This window comes from Leuresthes tenuis, unplaced genomic scaffold (assembly GCF_036924035.1).
Source record: "Leuresthes tenuis unplaced genomic scaffold, fLeuTen1.0.hap1 SCAF_3, whole genome shotgun sequence".
Classification (NCBI taxonomy): Eukaryota; Metazoa; Chordata; class Actinopteri; order Atheriniformes; family Atherinopsidae; genus Leuresthes; species Leuresthes tenuis.
Genome location: NW_027325357.1, coordinates 13,550,428 through 13,570,729, shown reverse-complemented (window position 1 = coordinate 13,570,729; position 20,302 = coordinate 13,550,428). Strand labels below are relative to the sequence as shown.

The window sequence follows — 20,302 nt, the reverse complement described above, 5'->3', positions numbered from 1 at the left end:
ACTGAACAGACAGCAGTTTGTGCTCTGGAAACACTGCAGTGGCTTCCTCACCAACTGTCTTCTGCAATCAGTTTCAACATAATCACTATCTAAACATGGAGACTGTGTAAAATGGCACAGTCAAGATATAAAGCTAATGGCAGAGCTGACTCAATTGTTACACTACATATCCTAATTATGACTTTGATACATAAGGTATTTGAGTTTAGAATTCAACTCGATGAATAAAAATCACGAATGATATCTCTGGCTGAAGGATTGCAGTGATTGTTATGAAGCATTACCTCCGATTATTGCTGTGATACTTGTACATAATGCTGCATGATGGATCCCCTTGTGCTTGTAAAGGACTGCATGGATGGAAGAATTTGGAGAGAATGAGCGTTCAGGGACCACAAAAATGTCCTGGTCCATAAGCACGTTGATCTCCATGTCAGAAAAAGTATTTTTCTTGGTCTTCCTCTAAGGTATTGAAATGATTTGCTGTAAAAAGCCCTTCATTCTGGAAGATGGTGATTCTAACATTTTAGGTATGAACTGATTAGGTATCCGTTTATTTAAAATAGATGACTAATTGACCGACAAGGAAAACAAGTATTAGCTTCATCCCCTTACATTCCCAGATGGTTTGAACAATTAAAAAGGCACTGCTGATTAGTTAGGAAACAAGAGGATGCTTCAGGGTGTGAAAGTTTAAGATGACTTAAGTACATCTCCCATCAGGCTTAAGCTGCACCAATTTCAGCTGTACCATGTGGCATCACATAACATCTTCGGACAAAGGAGAATGTGAAGAGAAGGCTTCTCTAATAATTACAGATGAGCCAGAGTAATTTCATGCATGTCTCTCAGCTTATTCAGACAGCTCTGCGGAGATCAACCCGTAGCCTAAACATCCGTCTGTCATCTGGCCCCGGCTTCAGACACCTGCTTAACAGTTGGATCCTTTAGAGCAGCAGTCTATATTAACAGTCTATATTACAAACAACCCAAAAAAGACATCTCTTTCTGTCTTCTGTGCATTATATAAACAAACCAGCAGTCACCAGAAGCTCAATAAACACTATGTAATGCTTAATATGTCATAATGTAGCATTTTGCTCAACTTGTGGAGCTGCTAAAATCCCACCGCAAAAAGTTGCCACCTTTCATCGCTCCCTGATGACTTCCTGTTCCTCAAGATTATGTGGCTACTGAGGCCATGACACAGTAAAATATGTTTCCCTACTTCTATGATTACATAATGTGAAGGAATTTTAATGTGGCGAAAGTAATGGATGACAGACAACCAGAAAAATAACAGCCAGTGCTCAGGTGTACTTGCACAGTTACAACTAGATCCAAATAGCTGTGAAAGATCAAACTAATGAGAGATTCCTAAAAAGTTTTTTGAATCAACTAAATCAGCAGCAGCACAATAAAAGGTCAGGTGTCTCTCTGAGTCACTACAGGGCAGCACAACTAAGCGACAATACGGGAAAAGTACATTCCCTCAGAGATGCGAGACTCACAAGACTGTTGGCAGCTAACCAGGGCATTTTTGGGCCTCCCCCCTTCCTGAGCCCCTTACACTGCTTAATCTTCACTGAAATAAATCCTTAATGTGGCATACAGCATGGCATAAAACTCATTCTCATCCGTTGCTGTGAATGCCTCCGCTTTGTTGCGGACACCTTTTCTGAGAGGATTAGCAGCCTCCACTGAAAGGACAGGGCAGGGGTCAGTGATTCGCGGCGAGAACTGGAAAACAGAGGAGTTGCTGTCACCCTTACAGCTTCTGAGAGGGATGACCACATCAACACAGAAGCACCCCTCTGTTTGTTTAGGCTCTGCAGATCTGTTTAACCCCCCGAGTGAGATCCGCTGGGAGACCACATTCGGGGCACTTCACAGAAACAAAGGCCTGCACTCGGGTCTCGGTATGGTGCCATAATTGGTACGCGCAGAGCCAAGCACTGTATTTTGAGGCAACAAATCATGTTTTGCTCCGCTGAGGAATGTGTCACTTCAAATAGGTCTTGTGAAAACCAAGGCCAGCTATGCAAGAATACCTCTTTGAAACACTAAATACTATTTGTTCAAGACATCAGGTTGGCTTGACAAAGCAGTACAATAAGGTTAAGCAAAAAAAAACATTTTCACACATGCACCGAAGCCCATAAATGTTTTAACACATTTTTAAGTGGCTGCGTATCAGAACACATACTGTAACTGTACCTAACAAGCTGGACTTTTGCCAAAGTGTACCCTGCAAGCTAAGTGCAGAAAATGTCATTCTTTACTCTGCTTGTCTGCATATTTCTACTTTCTACTCATTGCAGATACATTCAAACACATATAGTATAGATATCAAGATAAAAAAAATATATATTATGGATACAAAAGTAGCTTTGTCCTCAGTTGTCGATATTCTGTAAACAAAATCCTGCAGCTTCCTTTTTTTTGCATCCTGTTCCACCTCCAGCGATAGCTTGGCGAACTTCCACACAGCCATGTTTACCAACAGCTGGCAAGCAATGTCATGTGATGGTTCAGGTTCCTGTCTACTTCTTGTCTCAGGCCTTGGTATTTGCTCACCAGATGCACACAAGATTAAATGTAATTCAATTAAGTGCCCCTGTGACAAGTTCTTCCGGCTGGCAAAGACAGCTTTCAGCAGGTCTCAAGATGCTCCGAGCCTCATATCTGAGAGCAGTTCCACAGGCTTTAAAAAATGTTTCTGCTGCAGATGACTCATTACAACGCTGGGAATTTTGTCTATTTATGTTTAGCTATACAGCACTGATATACTGTAGTTGTTCCACTGTCCCATGACACACTCAAAAAAAGACCACCCATGGATAGACAGAGGACCATTTCCTCCATTCTGACGACTGCGTCCATTTCACATGGAGCTACCTTCACCAGTCCCACCACAAAAGGAGGCCAGTTCCTATTGAGCAGTTAACGAGGACGACAAACTGCAGAAGCTATTGTCCCTGCCCCTCAGCCCCTGTCACAAAGCTTATTGTTGCATTCAGTCAACATAACTGCTCGTTTCTACATCCCAGTTCACCCTGGCCATCCTCACCCATCCCTCGGCTGCTTGCAAAGTAAAAGGTTTAACTCGCTGATTGAGTGGCCCTCCAAATGCATAAGTAGAGGAAGTCGCCATGACAAAGTTAAGAGCACTTCGCTTTTAATAGAACGAGATAGTGACTGAGCTTTTCCAAACACACAAAGGACACCACTGTTTTGCTTTTCAACACAGCATTCTGACTCCTCACTCCACCTGGCTGACTTTATGCACAAAAGGAGAAATAAAATGCCTTGGAAAAACCCCCACATAATAATGATAATTATATATTTTAAAAGGAGTTTCAGTTGTGCAATTTCTCCCCTTTGTGAAACTTTTGTGCAATAAGGCTTGAAAATATCAAAATTTTGGGGGAAAAAATTTAAAATCCACATCTCAGATATTTGCAAATTGCTCAAATATTCTGAATCATGTTGTGAGAACGGAAAATGCACAAACCCTCCTAATTAAATAGAATTCTGAAATAGAAAGATATGAAAAACAAGAGGGGGGGGGGGGTGAATTAGCGCAATGAAACCAGAAAATAACCAGACATTTGCTGTGCTGTGGTAAATTCTCTCCAAATATGTGATTAATTATATTTTGCAAAGAATGCTAAAGCTCACAACAACTGAAACCACAGACTGCAAGTCTGTGAGAAGACTTATGGATCTAAAAGGAGACATTACACAAAATTACATTTAGAAAGAGCAGGGCTGAGTGGGAAGTAACCAGCAACTCAACCACTCAACTAGCAGGTCCCGTACACCATTACATCCTCAATTCTGTTCAGCTGAATAGGGGTCATTGCCCTAATTACTTTACACCAGCTTCATGTGAAGAACACGCACACAGAATGAGAACAACAGGAATGAAAGAGAAAAGGGCACAAAGGGATCTCAAATGTACAAGACACTAAATCACTATCTCAATACAAAGCATTCCCATCTTCCTCCCATTCTGAGGTTTTTGAAGGATTTGCTAAAGCTGTATGTTTTGCATAGAGATTTTCTCTTTTGGATGTTGGAGGTCCTGTTGAAAACACCACACAGATTGCATTGTGCTGACTGAAGTACAGTACCGATAGCACATAGCAAACCGCGCAGGAGTGGGAGGATTGTGGTGTGAGCTTTCTTTTATCCAGGTTCAATGGCTCAGAGAAAGGGGTGATTAGTTTGTCCCATCTCAAAGTGCTGCCACATCTTTGGTTACAGGGATAAAAGCCGTGCCTCATGTCGAAGAGAGAAGCCATTGTTGCGCCAAACAGACTAACTTAAGTGCAGGCAATGAGCAGCGCAGAGGAATGTCACTTTAAGGCATTTCTCTCTGAGTGTTTTAAAACAAACCAGACTCATTGGAGTGCAGATAGTGTATTGCTTCATTGTATTATTTAATACTGTAACCTTCCCCTTAGAAACAAAGAGCTCTTTGAAGAGTGCATAGAGGCAATAATAAGACACGTGATGACAGGAACATCCAGGAGATCTTCTCTCGCTCCCCATTAAAGGGTGATCCCAAAAAGTGATTCCCCTGAACTGGTGATGTTCTTTGTATGACAGCTGAGCATGGCTGTTTTTTTTTTTTGTTTTTTGAAGTGGAATTGTGTCAAGTACTTGTGAGCAGCTAATGTCTCACCTGCAGTGGACAATAGTTAGAGTGCTCTCAGTTTGCAGAACTAAGGAGGAATTTTGGCCTTCTTGAAACAACCTCAAAACTGTCATCAGGGTTCAAGCGGATGTCAGATTGTGGATTTTTTTTCAACTTTCGCATCAGGTGGTTTTCATTGGCAATATATTTTCTCAACTATGGAACATCAGTGTAGCACAGGTACCAACACAACATGGATGCCCTGGCTGAAAAAAATATACTGCCGACGTCGACATTTGTCTAAGGACAAAGTGAAGCGGTGTAAAAATCCATGATGTAATGTTTGCTCAAACTGCTAGAAGATTAAGAGGTTTTGCTTGTTTTAGATGGTGAAAATTCACACCTGTCCTGTCCTCTGTGTGAGCAGCTGCGAACTTGGCTCATCCATCAGTTCCCCTCCCTGCCTCTACAAACTGAGAGGGCTCTGACTGCTGTCTAATTCACTGAATATTCGTAAGTAGCCTACTTCAACACAACCCCACTTTGAAAAAAGAATAAGAGAAGAATGGAAAATCTTCTTCAGCACATAATGAGAGCAGGATATCAAAGTGGGAACTTTCTTGCAAGTCTACCAGCCAAGGCACAAACTGTTTACAGGAAAGCTTTGCCAAGGGTCGGTCCATGGTATGCAGGCCATGCGATCTGGATCACTGGCTGTAAAATCCCATCAAAGGAGGCTTCTTGGTCTCAGCAGTGTGAAGCTAAGCTTATCCATAAAGAGATGAGCTGCTGGCAGCTTCAGTGTGACCAGCAGAACCACTTCTCCATACATGGAACCAGTGGGGAGATTCATATTCATCTTGGGAAGTAGCAACTGTGACTGCACGGGGCCATTTTTCCCATCCAGCATGCAATCATCCAACCTGTGCTGCCATGTCACACCTGCAGGAAAAATAACTGACATGGCTAGGTGGATGTGAACAAAGACTTAACCGTTAGACCATTAGCAACTTGTCTGTACACTGTATAACATCTGCAGCCAAGCAGGAGCTGAGCACCAGACAGAGCGCTGCAGAGCCCTGTCAACACTCAGATTCTGCATGTTTTTTAAATTTTTTTATTTCATAGAACTAGACACAACAACGTAAATCCAATTGGAAACCAAATGTCAACACTTAGACTCTGTCAATAATTAGGATTTTCCCCAGCATCCACATCTGCATCTAGTTAAGAGTGTTGCAACAACACAAGTACTTTGGACGTGGCACTAACTGATAACATCTGTTTAGGAGTCTGGACGGGCAAAGTGACTCTTGACCCTGTCAGACCTTTCTCTGAAACATTTTCACTCAGAGGTCTCTGCCAATGGTGAAGTGATGTTTGACAACCATCCTCTTGCTGAGTCCAGAAAAAAAAACAGGTTGTATTCTATAAATAACCTGCATTTGCTCTGCTTTGCACAATGAGGATACAGTCCAATCAAAACCTGATTTGTTTAAGCACAGAGGATAAAAGATAAAACTGAAGATACTCACGATACAAACAACCTGCCTCTCCATTCAGTTGAGACCATCCTTGGCAGCACTTGTACACAGTTTGAAAATCCTGTCGGTACACTTGTCTGTACGCTGTGTAGTATGCCGTCCTGTTAATATGATAAACATCCAGTTAAAAACTTTTCATCAAACCTGTTACAAAAGGCAGCTGGATAACAAGTGACAACATGCTCGTTTTCCACAATATTATATCGTAAAGCAGTAGAATGTGAGAAAGATAGATGGATACTTTATTGATCCCGAAGGAAATTCAAGCACACATTCAAAACATACATGCTAAGGAGTAGCTTACTTCTTATACTGATAGTAATCTTTATTGTTTCATGTAGCACTGGATCAAACAGCTCAGAGTCTTTGAAGTAGATGTCATTTGAAGTTAAGCAAAATTTCCCAGGCTTCCAAGATGTTAAAGAGTGACACTATCGGAAGCCTGTCCCTGTACTTTGGCACCCCTCTCATTGCTCTGCTCTCATTACACCGTGGAAACGCATTGAGTTTAAAGCAAGTAATTGTGGCCTTGGTTGCCATCAAAGCAGCCTTTGACTTTGTGACACGGTAAATAATGCGAAGAAATGGAGCGTGAGCAACACAGTGAGGAACTTCTGTAACATTCTCCGTGAGACGGAAAGAAAAAAGTTCACATTAGGACTCTCCTTCAAAGGAATGTTGGCTGCAGAGACAGCCAACACAAGCTGTGTGTTAAACCGCTTGTACGACAGGTTAAAAGCTGCGATTACAAAACAAGTGAGCGGTGAAGAGGAAGGAGGAGATCAGGAAGCTACGGCTCATCCTGTCTGAAGATGGAGTTCAATAAAGGATCATTGCCTTTTGGATAAATTATTTTGTTTGCACGAGTCACTGAGACGACAGAAAGAAAAAAAAAACATCAATAGTTTCTTTGCTCTTTAAAGAGCTTAATCAGCAAAGCACTGCATCCCCTGCAGGTGAAGTTGGGAGTGTTTGTTTAGGAACAGACTCAAAGGCTCTGAGAGCAGAAAGGGAGGAGCAGACAGACAACAAATGAGGTATGTTACTCACCTCCTCTCATAGCCCATGCACCACGACTGCCCCACACAGCCTTGCTTCCACACTTTAACCATGCGTGTGAAGGCCTGCACACACGGCTGCCTCTGGGCGACCAGCGTCACCTCCTTCTCCACACACACGTTGGGCCTGGGAAGAAAAAAAACAGCAGTGAAAATACTTAACGTGTCAAAATCTTCTGCCGTGTTTTTACAGATGTACGGATGGCAGCGGGGCAATTTATGATGGCTTCAAGTGGCAAAGATAGATGGAAGAAGCTTCTGTCAGCCATTTTTCCAGTTGTCAACAACATAATGCCTGTTAGATCATTACCTGTGCTGAGTCTGGGTTTTGGTATTTCTTTAAAGACTTAAGGGGAATTCCTCATATAGTACATCACCTTGCAGGATGCTGAGGGCCAAAGCAGAGGATACAAGATCCACGCTTCAGAACATACTCAAAATGAATCTGAAATGTGTTTCAGATTAATTTTGAGTATATTCTATATACAGCCAGTGATATTCCACTCTGACAGTAAGAAAACACAAAATTATAAAGACGTCAAAAAAGATGTGAGCCGTATGTTTCACAAAAAAAGGGAAAGTGTAAAAACTTCAATGTGCAAGTTTCAAAATAAATAAACAGACCAAAAAGTTTTTTTTAAAAAGCCAACATTTTCAGAACATTCATGTTTTTACTTGTCAGTATGAGGCCGAGCGTCAGCAGAGAGAAAAGATTGGCAACATTTTCTCCCTCAGGTAAAATATGGTGAGCCCTCTAATCTGATGTTAGGTCCTCGCTGCACTAAGTCTGTCTGGGTTAACCATCACATCCGTCTGCCCAACATTCCCTGCGCCGCACAGAGGAGTCCAGTCGAGAAAAGTGCAACATGATCTTTGAAACATTTACTCTTTTGGAAACTCTCCAAAGAGGGACAGGAAAGCTCCGCATGTGGAGATCAGCAGGAATCCTTAGGCAACATCCAGCTGCTCGTCTCATAAACAACAGTAATCACTATCACCTCCAGCTGTACACATAATTGCATGATGAAAGACCTTATTGTTAAGGGATCTCTCCTGGCAGAATTCCTCATTATTTTGAGGTTTAAAATGTCTGTTATAGCCAACTGACTCTGTAGTTAAGGAGCTTAAAACAAACAGATTTCGAGTTCAGAACTGTATGCAGATTATCCATCAGGAGCCGATACTGCAGCTTCAAAATCATGCAAATTACAGAGACACCATAGAGCCATTAAAGGCTAAATGATGAGAGAGCACAGCAGCAAAATACATCTGACTCATACTCCTTCCTGCCTGTGTTTTCTTCTGTTTTGCCACAAGTTTGTGGATGAACAGGTGAACCCTCAAACTTCAAAGACAATGTGAAGCTGAAGATGAAGAGTATCATCCTCAAAGAGAAAGTGCAACTAAATACAAGTAAGAGAGACTAGAAGCTGTATGAACAGAACAAAACTTTACTTACATATAGGGCTGGAGATTGCCGGCAATGTTGTAAGTGAAAGCATGAGCCTCTTTAATAAATATTAGGAAAAACGAAAAAAGCACACTCTCCATCCTCATCTTCATAGATTAACCATTAGTTTAAAAAAAAACAACATATGAACCATTCACAAACTCATTCCTGAGTTTATGTCATTGCTTCCCAGCATATCTTAAGCGCGAAATTGATGTTTAAAAAAAGAAAAAAAATCCGAGAGGCAAACTTGGAAAAAGCTTTAAATGCGTGGAAATTATCTTCGGCGCGGACAAGACCATTAGGTACTGTCCAAAAACGACACAGCCGCCCCATGCGTGTCGCTCCCACTCTGCCAGGCGGTGAGAGCCGACTGAAAAGCGCAGCTCACCTACGAGTCGTCACGGCAGATGTTGGAGTGACGGCCAACAACCCGAAGAGGCTGTGCTGCGCCTCCATTGACTTGATAATGATGGAAGGGGTTTGGGGTGGGTAGGAGAAGGGCGGAGTGGGATGGGGGGGGGGCAAAGGGATCCATCTATTATTCAAAACTGCTGCAGCATCTGATAGACGCCCCGCAGCCGGCAAAGAGTCTGAATTAGGAAGTTTTCATCACGTCTCAATCATCGCTAGAAAACCTGGAAGCTCTCAGTGTTTCAGCCTGTGACTTTGACGCTTTTAATCTGCGCAGATTTATGCATCTATTTCCCCAGGATTGTGCCAGCATTCTGCGCTCGCTGCGAGCTTTCGCACGAGGGAATGTGAAACTCACTCGTGGATATCAAGGCAACCTGAGTGATATACCAGCAGTGGATATCTGGAGGTTGGGGTGAGGGGGGGGTGCCTGAAGCAGGCAGCGGTCCCTCTGCAGGGTAAAACGGCTGATGGGAAGGGTCAAAGGGTCAGGAGCCACAAGTGACCGCTGCTACTCGCTAAACAAAGCTTTCATTACCCTCATGTGTGTTCATGACCCGAAAGAGTCCCGGGTCAGTGGTGTCCGTGCAGCCTCCGAGGCTACCGGCCACGCTGCATGTTGTTTTAATTAGCTCCCAGATCTATCTGAGCTCATCTCAGACATCTGCTCCCAAGAGTGACCGCTGAGAAACGAGCCTTGTTCTTTCACCTCTACCACCCAAATTAGCCCGATGACCGTCAGGTGAATCTGCTGGTTTTTTTTTTGCTCTTCTACATCCACACACGTGGAGGAGCGGGTTTATCAGTTGGGAGGCAATCTCACAAATAAGCGCACAAACCAGGCGACCCACGACGACCAAAGTCCTTGATCAAACGAAAATAATGTATTTCAAAACACATAAATGTGACCATGTGCTTTTTAATCAAACTGATGAGCAGATTAAAGAAATTACAAATTGAACTTCCAGCCCTTGCCAGGACCACGATGTCTAATACATTTAAACTAATCCATTATTTAGATACTAAAAAAAAAAAAAAAAAACACACACACTGACGCAACACAAGCAGCTTTATTGAGACCACGTTGCTTTATGTTTTCAAATGTTCATTAGCTCACAGAAACAATGGATATAACAACGTGCTGATAAATGCTTTAAACAGCATTGAAATCTTTTTCTTTTTTGTGGGCATTTACTAAGTTGGTACTTACTGTATAATGAGCATAGATCTAATTCAGTAAAACAAATAATAATAGACATCAAATTAGTAATAAACGTTCGTTTATTGTGATCAGTATTGAGTCTGTAATTGAAAATGTTATATGTTATATGCAAACAAAAAAAAACATGCCAGTAATATATAGCTGCCATATGCAAACCCACCTGTTCTGCGGCTGATGCACTATATTATTATAGTGTTTATGTTCAAATAACTCATTTGTATCTTATTTCATGAACAGGCTTTGTTTGTGTGGGTGGAAAGAAGGGGATAAAATGGTGTATTAAATGAAACCCACCATCGGACAGTGAGAGCTGAGGCAGGAGTGTTGTGAACACCTTTGGTAAAATAGTGAGCTGCTGACACCTTGTGGTCAAAAATGATAACTACACACACTCACCCTGAATGTGATGCAACAGAGTCGTGAACAAATATTAACATTCGTGTCTAAAACAACAGGAAGTGGTCACAAAAAAATGAACTTTGCACTGTTTCAAAGGCAACATCGCAAAGCAGCGGAATAGTTGATCTAATTTAACCTTGAATACTTTCCGTTTTAAGCCATCTGAGTAGCTTCGCGACGCTCCCTAATTATCGACCTTTGGCCTTTGTAAGAAGCTAGCAACTGTACTGTAGCATGCTGTGGGTAATGACAGGCGGACTCTGCACACTCCGACAGGCTCACACCATAAAAGACGTCCTCGTACACTTGCCGAAGTTCGTGGCTGGTAGAAGCATGTCGTCCCAGGCTAAACGGCCGGTGTCCTTGCTAGGAACCATGGCGTTTGGGGGGCGAGCTGACGCCGAGCAGAGTCGGGTGATGGTGAAGGCTTTCCTGGACAGTGGCCACAAACAGCTGGACACAGCCTTCATGTACGTGGACGGAAAGTCTGAGACGATCATAGGGGACATGAATCTGCCTAATACAGGTAATATTAGCAGCTCACGGTGCAATCTGCTACTTGAAATGTCAAAGTAACCTAAATTCGTTCATGCAAGTTGACAGTTGGGGTTTCCTTTAAATTCTGGGCAAGCAGCGGTTAACTCCATCAGCTGTGTGCAGTTCATGGGACCCAATAAACACATTTACTTGTGTGCTCGTGCACAGATTTGGATTTGACGTGTATTTTCTTTCTTTTCTTTTATGCCACTTACAGACTCCGTGAATAGCATAATTTCATACGTCCAAACGTCGCAATATTAAAGTTTTTGTCTGTTTTGTAACAAGTTGGAACAGGGACAACAAAATGCAACTGGAACGTTTTCAACCTCTTATGTTAGGGAGAGTCCGTCAGTTGACTATCATTGATGTTTCTAACGTTCCTAAAAGATTTACAGCAGCCAGAGAAATCTCTGCAAACGAGGGATGGGAGATCAGTACTGATTGGCCTTGATTTCCAGGCACTCGGATGGCACAGCATTAAAAACCGCTCGACTCTGTGGTTGAAATCAATGCATTGTCCTGGGAGCCTATTTAGAAATCATTGCTGGTGAACAAAGTTTATTGCTGCGTTTTTAAATGCAAGTTGAAAACCATCCAGCTTGTCATCCACAGAAAGTTTAGCATTTGTGGTGGCTCAGGGGTGCATTAGTGCACATGGTATGTGTAATATGAACATCCATGGAGACGCCATTGATGTTGAATAAAACAAAGTTTTAGAGCAGCATTTTGCTGCAATGCAGGCGTCTTTTTCATGGAAAGGTTTGCTTATTCCAGCAGGATAATGCCAAAACACGTTTTGCACATATCGTCCGTGTTAGTACATTATGAAGCAGACATTTCAACAAAGGAGCCCCTGACATCCCATATCAAGCAAGAGGAGGAAAATATAACTCCAGACTCTGGAACCTCAGTTACAAAATGCACCATTATAGTTGGATGGGATGCAACACAAATTGATAAACATGGCAACTATTTTCAAACATATTTTCAACATTTTTTACAAAAAAAACCCAAATTCCTGAGTTTCTGTGTTTATTGTGTTGTCTTTTATCAATTTCCACTTAAACATAGTTCTTTTAAAAGCTTTGCATTCTGTTCCAGCTTTATAAACACCGTTCAAAATGAGCTCCACCCACAACAGTAAAGTTTAGCTTTTTCCATGAAACGTGATTTGTTCTAATTTGATGTTATAATGTAACGGTCACACGGTTTTCTACAGTAAAGAGCTGTAATGAAATTATATCGCAACCTGCAAGTGACAATTTCTATTCGTTCACAGTGAGCATAGCTACCAAAGCCAACCCCTGGGATGGGAAGACGCTGAAACCAGAGAGTGTGCGCTCCCAGCTAGAAACCTCCCTAAAGAGGCTGCAGACTGACTGCGTAGACCTCTTCTACCTCCATGCCCCCGATCACCAAAACCCCATCCAGGAGACTCTGATGGCTTGCAATGAGCTGCACAAAGAGGTGAGCTGACAGTATCCGCTTTAAGTTGAAGAAAAACGTGTGTCAATCACAAAACTGATGAAACGACTCTGTTAAAAGTCGTGCAGACGCGTATTCTGCCTGTAACAACATTACATTCCTGTCTGATTTGATGTTTAAAATAACGCCCTCAGGGAAAATTCAAGGAGCTCGGGTTGTCGAACTATGCATCGTGGGAAGTGGCAGAAATAGTGTGCATCTGCAGACATAACAACTGGATTGTTCCCACAGTGTATCAGGTAATATTGGACTTCTTATCATTAAAGGAATATGATCAGTCTGTAGTTAGGAAAAAGAAGGAGGTCAGATATGTGTTAATTTTTACTCCTAAATGGTTCTATAATGGTTATAGTCGGAGAGGATATGTTTAAAAGGGCTGATTTTAATATAATCTTCAGGCACTTTGGGTTATGTAACATCGCTGAGATGTACACAACTCTGTAAAATGATCCCAAAACACTTAAGTCTGTTCTGTTTAGAATGTGCAGATGGTTTTGAGAAGAAGTTGGATATGTGCTACATTATGAGCTCTTAGAGTCCAGGGATTTGTGAATGACAGTTTCATTAATATGTAGAGGCGACACATGCACATGTTAAGAGGTAACTGCCCCACACAAAACACTATAAAGAGGAGAATAAAACTAAAACATGATAATTTGTGCTGATAGTGGTGATATTACCCAGTTCCATGTCTAAAGCTTTATTTGAAACGACTCTCTAGAAGCTGAGCGCTTACTGGAAAACTTCAAACCATTCACAAACTTGTTATTCCTCAGCCTCTGAAGAAACTAGCAACATGAAATCAAACCCAGTGGAGAGATTTGACTTTAAGCTTTCATTCTGAGTTACCAACCCCCCGAGTTTATCGGCATTTTTCAAAGACTAAATAGTAAGTCTGGAATGTGTTGACGCGATGTATGCTTTGCTTTCGGCTTAAACGGTAAAACGACGCCCACTTTGCTGAGTTCAACGGAAGAAATGGATAAATGAATCTTTCATAAAAAGATGCCTTTGAGCCGACAATTACCACCTACAGCCTGAGCTCTGCAGTTGCTTTAGATATTTTCATCCTGAACTGATGCAGAAAATGCAAGAATTGGAGCAAAAATAATTACTCAAAGTGCAGGAAATAAAGTCATTGTTGCTCAAACTTTCACCCCCCCCCTCAGACACCCTGTACTTTTTCTATTTCATGTACTTCACCTTGGATTTGGCCTGTTTCACTACTGTTTGCATTGGAACTTAAGAGACTCTCAACTTTTCACAGGGAATGTACAATGCCACTACGAGACAGGTGGAAGCAGAGTTGCTGCCATGCCTGAGATGCTATGGCATGAGATTCTACGCTTACAACCCTCTAGCAGGTACTGTGTCGGTCTTCTGGGGTGCACTTTGCAGTTTGTAAATGATTCATTCAAAAGTAGACACGATTGTGACAAATAAGTCCCTTACTGAGGAGGAGTAGTGCTGCATATTTACAGATCACATCTTAAATCTTTGTGTTTAGCCACATTAGGAGCATGGCAGACAGGGTTTTTCTGTTCATCCACCGCTGAAGTAGAGACTAAAATATTGTCAGACTGTTTAGAAAGCAGAACACTCAAATATGGAGTGTTATCAGTTCAAATTTGTTCCACAAATGGATCGATGCCCCCTTTTAGCATCAGTTGTATACTTTGGTGATCCTTTTTTTTTTTTTTATCTTGAGGCATCTGTGGAGTTCTCATTTGTCTGATATTTTGGTTTATGGGAGCAACATAAAAAAAAAATCAATGACATTCCCATCAGCCTTAATTGTACTTCTTATAGTGTTTTATGGAGCAAATGTTTGCATGCTGAAGCACAAAATTGATAGCGACCGTGGTAAACGAGAACTGCTACGTATCAGTGTGCCCTCTTACATTTCTTAGAGTTTTCATATTCTAGTTTGGGCATTAAAAGTATTGCATCAGACTGCGCATTGAGTCATAGCACTTAGTAACATACATGCACACCCCCGACAACCCTGAGCTCTGACGTGACTCCTCCTCTCCCAGGTGGCCTTCTGACAGGAAAGTACCACTATGAAGACAAAGAGGGCTCTCAGCCTGTAGGACGATTCTTTGGCAACAGCTGGGCTGCAGCATACAGGGACAGGTGAATGAGCAGCGGCTTGCTTTTGACCACTTGTCTGTTTGCCACCATGTTACGACACCAAAAGTGACCATGACTGTTATCCTGTTCTTTGTAAGATACTGGAAGGAGAGTCATTTCCAGGCTATAGATGTGATCCTCAAGACCTTAGAGACAGTGTATGGCTCAGAGAAACCCTCTTTGACTTCTGCTGCCATGCGTTGGATGTACCACCACTCCCAACTTAAGGTACCCAAAGTGCTTGTAAAGCAACAGTTATCCTATTATGTTCTTAAGAAAAGACAGTATACAAAATATACTTACTTATATTACTTCAAATATTTACTGAGCAAAGATTAGTTAATCAGAGCATGAGCAGGGAAAATCTTTGGTCAATTCTATAATATATAGACCGATATCATTTTAAAAGGCTACTGTCATGTCTTACAGAAATCCCAAATGCTACATCTCGTGTGCAGATAAGACTTGATACTTCAAAGTATGAGTCATGACATTAGTCCTGTTTTTAGTCAATACAGTTGTATTAAACAAATTAAAGTTCATCTAAGTCTTCTAGAAGGAAAGACTTCAAAAGATGTGATTTTATCTGTGGATAGTAGCTCAGAGCTACAAAGAAACAAGCCCTGGGCTCTACACAGGTCCTTCTACATTTGTAAAGGCCTCTTTAGTGTCCTTACTGCTGTAACTGGAGGTGAGGTGAGGTGAGGCAGGCATTTTTAACTGCTTGCAATTTTAATTTTCACCACTAGTCGTCACTAAAGCTTACATTGCTCCCGAAATGCTCAGTTGAGGAATTGTTGCTGGTGATGAGTCGCGAGGCAGCCTTTTTTTCCCTTTTAAGTCAAAACTATTTGTTTTTGATGCATTTTCTCCAACATCTGTCTCCAGGGTGATCTTGGAGACGGAGTCATCATCGGCATGTCAAGCATGGAGCAGCTTCAGCAAAACCTGGCTGCTGCAGAGGAAGGTCCTCTGGATCAGAGAGTGGTCGATGCCTTCAAGGATGCCTGGAACCTCGTAGCCCACGAGTGTCCAAACTACTTCAGATGATTCATCCCTGTCCATTCGAATGAAATCGAACATCATGAGACAAAATCTACATCTGCTTAAGCTCAGATTCTCTTAACTGCCTTCTTGCAGCTTTTTCTTTAAATCACACGGAAGATTAATTTTATTTCGAGTGAATCGGCTGCAGAGATTTCTGTCGATGCGTGAAAGCACTTAATTGTAAAAATGTAGAAATGATGTAATATTTTCAACAAAAAACACAATCTCATGTTAATAAAATGTTTTTTTCTAACACGAACATGATCCATGAGCAAGAATGGTGTCGGTTGTTTGGAAAAGCATTTGCCTTTAATGGAAATCATTCATGTAGACAAATATTGAAAGCAGATGGCATCGGCATGTTGACACGTACAAGGTTGTTTCCTTTGACTCCAGTTCCTACTGTTTACTGAATAACCACTTTGTCCATACGTTAAATTAAAGATGAAGGTCAGAAGCTTGGGTTTCAGAGGGTAAAAAAACATATATGGACACGAGGCTGCAGGGTAGCACCGTACGTGCTGTCGGGAGGAAAAGCTCCAAATAAATGTTCCTCTGGTGTTTGACGTAAAAATGACTAAAACTGAGTGTTTACAATCTCTGGCCCTTGCAGAAGTTTCACTCTGCATCGTCATCCTCTTCATCATCTTCGTTATCCTGCATGGGCTCTTCCTCACCGGTCACGTTCTCAAACTCGCCTGTTTCGGAGTTCCACATACATTTAATCTGCACTTTGAATTCTGCCATCTCGATGGCAAAGAGTTTCTGTGGAGAAAAAGGGAGACGACATCAGCCACCAGTCCAATGAAAAACGGAACCAGAAAGTCAACTTTTTTCAAACCGACTAAAACGACTCACCAGAATCCGAGCCTGCTCAGGAGTCAGCAAGTCTCCCTCCTTACAGACTTCATGGTCTTTGAGCAGCGTTACCACTCCTACAGTAAAGGAGAAAAACACGTTTCATATTCAAATGGTGATTAAAAAGGAATGAGACACATACAAGGGTCAGGCCAATAAGTTCATCTTTTGTAGCTAAAGGAAAAGGAAAGTGCTCTTATCTGCTTTTAAATGTCGGTTTATTGAGCAATGATTGACTTGCTTTTGAAACAACTCATTTTGTTTAGAACACGGTCACCTCAGCAGTAATATGCAAAATAAAATTTTTACGTCTTAAGCTGGCTTGCTTTTTTTTTTTATTCTCCCCATTTTGCCTTTCAGTGTTGCACTTTGAAGACTTCCCCTTTCCTTCTCTCTTGTGCAGCTTAGAGGATGGCTAAAACTTCAGTAAGAACTAATGGGCTGTTCTGTTTTCATGGGTTTTCTTCCCATCTTGGAGAAGAATATGCATCAGCAGACTTGTCCTTTATTCTAATACCTTTCTTTAGAGCAGTGGGGAGTCCCAACTGCCTCAGCTGAGGTTCCATCGAGTGAGGGAACTGTTCAAGAGGTCCCTCATCCAGCGTTAGGTCCATCTGGGCTGGGTTGCCTGCGCGAGCATAGTCCATCTCTTTGAAATGATTGAAATATCTGCAGGTAAAGCCCAACAATTAGTCTGTTGCTAAACAATATCTGGAGATTCCCGCCAAACAACAGTGGATTTAGCAAAACCTCACTCACTCTTGTACTTCGTCTTTTGTTTTATTTGTGAAAAGCACACCCACTTCCCCTCGCAGGTACTTGCTGACCTGGACATCAAAAGTATAAAGAATAAGTCTCTGGTCATTGGTCAGAGGGGTTATCATTGTATTTTCATGTGTGGCACAGCTGTCAAGACATTGCTTACCTTGTGCAAATTATCTTTATATTCGTCTGTATGTCCTTTCCCCAAAGCAACGGTCATGACTTTATTTTTGCCAAAGAAGAATCTGTGGAGCAGAGGCGAAAGCCTGTCACACTGTTGTCATAGGAGTTAAAAAAAATTGGAATAAACTGTCAACACTCAGTGGTCCCAAGAAGACAAGTATGTGTTGGAAGTCAAGACAAAATTAGTTCTATTACATAAGTCTGATGTTAATCAACACTGACTGTGTAAAAACTGAAAGGTAAAATATAATCATGCCTTGTCCTGCTATGTCTTTTGAGTAATATTCATAATATTATAAAAGTAAATAACGCTTAAACAAAGACTATATGGCTTTTCAGGCAGATAGGGAAACCTACTCATTTTTGGGGCATAACACCAAGTGAACTGATAAAGACATTAAGATGACCTTAATGTCTTCATCAGTTCACTTTGTCTTCTCTGCCCTAAATTAATTTATTTATCTATAAATACTGTCACCTGACTGTTCCTGCAACACTGTGGTTCTAAAAAATCATCCGAACAGGGTTGTGTCAGGTCATGGAGTGACCCAAGTCTGTCCCAATGACCTCTGCTTATCCCCCACAAGCTTGCGGTCTTACCAGGCACGAACACTGTGATTAATTTCGCCACGCACGCACCCGATTAACTATGGTGATGGCAACTCTGTGCGACCACTGCATGCAAGGTGTCATTACCTGCTGTGTTTCCATGCCGTCCTGATGTCTTTCAGCTTGTTATTCCTCATATTCGCCACAGAAAATATGAACAAGTGTCTGTAGGTGTCCACACATTTTCGTAACTGCGAAGGAGAGTCAGGAGGAGATTTTCACACAGGCACAGATGAGGGTTGTGTGGTGACAGAGGACAGCAGAAAACACTCACCTCCTCGATTAACTTCTGCTTTGACTCCAGACCCTTCTTGGTGGTTTTCGTTAACGAAACTGAAGGGGGGAAATCATGCGAAGCGTGGTTAGTTTGATACCTCTGAGTTAGAGTTAGAGGTGAAGCAGCTGAATTACAGATATACGGGAGACAGTTTTGCTTATAACCCGCACTGTGATCGCGTTCATCCCTAAAAACAAATCTAACTAATCTAAAACCTGTTAAAGAGCTAAAAAAAATCTGATATGTTGTACATATCTCAATTTCAACTTATTTTTACTTACTTTTCTTGTCCCTCTTTGATTTCGGCATGGTTCCCTCACGATGGCAGAGCAGTGGGCGCACACGTGAAGTAAAAGGACCCCAAGTGTTTCTGTTTGGTGAAGCTGGCCATGTTGCGCCTGATTGAAAAATATCAAAACACGACTTCTAAAATACCTTAATTTAAAAAGCCAAACAACGTTGGCCTTTTAGACACATGCACGAGAGGGATCAATCGTGAAATACGATATGTATGACATTTTACTTATGTGACACGTTTAAAGTGAGTAAACGTTATTAGCAGAGGAGTTTTTTGGGAGGTCTTTTTCAACCCTCCTTCATATTTTTATGTTTTACCTCAACGGTATGTGTAACATGACCGAAAAACAGCGGCTGTCTGAGGCAATGAACGAATTAACAGTAACCTGCAACTGGGCCAACACAACAGCATGCCGGTGCATGAGATTATACTAGTAAAGACACCAATAACTCAACTGTTTGTTGAATTTTATGATGGTATCAGTAAATCTGTTTTTAAGGTGAGACATATTTTTGGTGTTTCTATGGTCATCTTTAATTTATTCTTTTTTCAATCTTCATGGATCAGGATTTTTTTTTTGGATTTTTTTTTGGGGGGCAGAATATGACAAAATGTAAATGTCTTTGTGCTGCAGGCATGATACGTGTTATGTCACTTTTAGATTCATAGCATACAGATTATTTTGATTTAAAGTGGGAAAGAATATTTCTGAACAAAATGACACAAATACTTCAGGATTTGATGGTAACCATGATACTGTATATAAGGGCACTTTATACTATATTGTACTGTTTATTGTGATAACAATAAACACATTTTTTATATATGGTGACATTGTATTGTTGTCAGATGTTAGGGAGCCTATTGTAGAAAATGCAGCTATTTGTCATCCTATAAATGTTTTTTTTTGCACATTTTAGTACTGTTATAGTTGCAAACTTTACAGTCTTTGTTTTGAGCCAGAGACAAAACACAGTTGTTGTTGTTGTTTTTTAAGTTAAAGATTGGTTTGTCTAATAAAAATAAAAAGATATCAAACAAAAACTTCAATAGCTTTTGAAATGACATTGCCAATTATGTTGAGAAGGCTCACATACTTGTGTATAGAAAATGAGATGTTGTTACAGATCTATCCTGTATAATTATATTTCAGCATTTAAAAAAAAGATTATGACGACTGCAATGTATCAGAATGAAGTTCCACAGAGAACTCAGAGGGAAATTATGGTAGTTATCAAACAAATAATCGTATAAAAGACTGAAATATATCAAAATAGGTTTTAAAATGTTGCGAATCCCTCGGCATGGCTTAAGTCTGGCTATAGGGTACTTTTGTGATGCCTTTCTTCTGAGTGTGAGAAACAGGGAGAGGCAGGGGGAG

At 41.3% G+C, this 20,302-nt stretch overlaps 3 protein-coding genes across 3 annotated transcripts in view; 1 reads left to right on the top strand and 2 right to left on the bottom strand.

Moving 5' to 3' along the window:
• The window catches only part of megf6b (multiple EGF-like-domains 6b), a 56,406-nt gene extending 47,262 nt beyond the window's left edge, over positions 1–9,144 (bottom strand). The window contains exons 1-3 of the mRNA XM_072381912.1: positions 8,704–9,144; positions 7,237–7,371; positions 6,178–6,287 (exon numbers count right to left, since the gene is read on the bottom strand). Coding sequence (XP_072238013.1) covers positions 6,178–6,287; positions 7,237–7,371; positions 8,704–8,807 — 349 coding nt within the window. The 5' untranslated portion in view covers positions 8,808–9,144. The remainder of the gene's footprint in view (positions 1–6,177; positions 6,288–7,236; positions 7,372–8,703) is intronic.
• Positions 9,145–10,803: 1,659 nt separating this feature from the next.
• On the top strand, positions 10,804–16,497 carry akr7a3 (aldo-keto reductase family 7, member A3 (aflatoxin aldehyde reductase)). The gene is made up of 7 exons (XM_072381909.1): positions 10,804–11,255; positions 12,549–12,736; positions 12,889–12,993; positions 14,022–14,118; positions 14,791–14,890; positions 14,986–15,115; positions 15,776–16,497. Exons 1-7 carry the CDS (start codon positions 10,964–10,966, stop codon positions 15,935–15,937), a joined length of 1,074 nt encoding a protein of 357 aa, XP_072238010.1. The 5' UTR covers positions 10,804–10,963; the 3' UTR covers positions 15,938–16,497.
• mrto4 (MRT4 homolog, ribosome maturation factor) lies at positions 16,220–18,977 on the bottom strand. The gene is made up of 8 exons (XM_072381910.1): positions 18,905–18,977; positions 18,621–18,679; positions 18,434–18,537; positions 17,718–17,799; positions 17,552–17,619; positions 17,310–17,461; positions 16,793–16,869; positions 16,220–16,699 (listed from the first exon to the last, which is right to left on the bottom strand). Exons 1-8 carry the CDS (start codon positions 18,930–18,932, stop codon positions 16,553–16,555), a joined length of 717 nt encoding a protein of 238 aa, XP_072238011.1. The 5' UTR covers positions 18,933–18,977; the 3' UTR covers positions 16,220–16,552.
• Between the last annotated feature and the right edge of the window lie 1,325 nt (positions 18,978–20,302).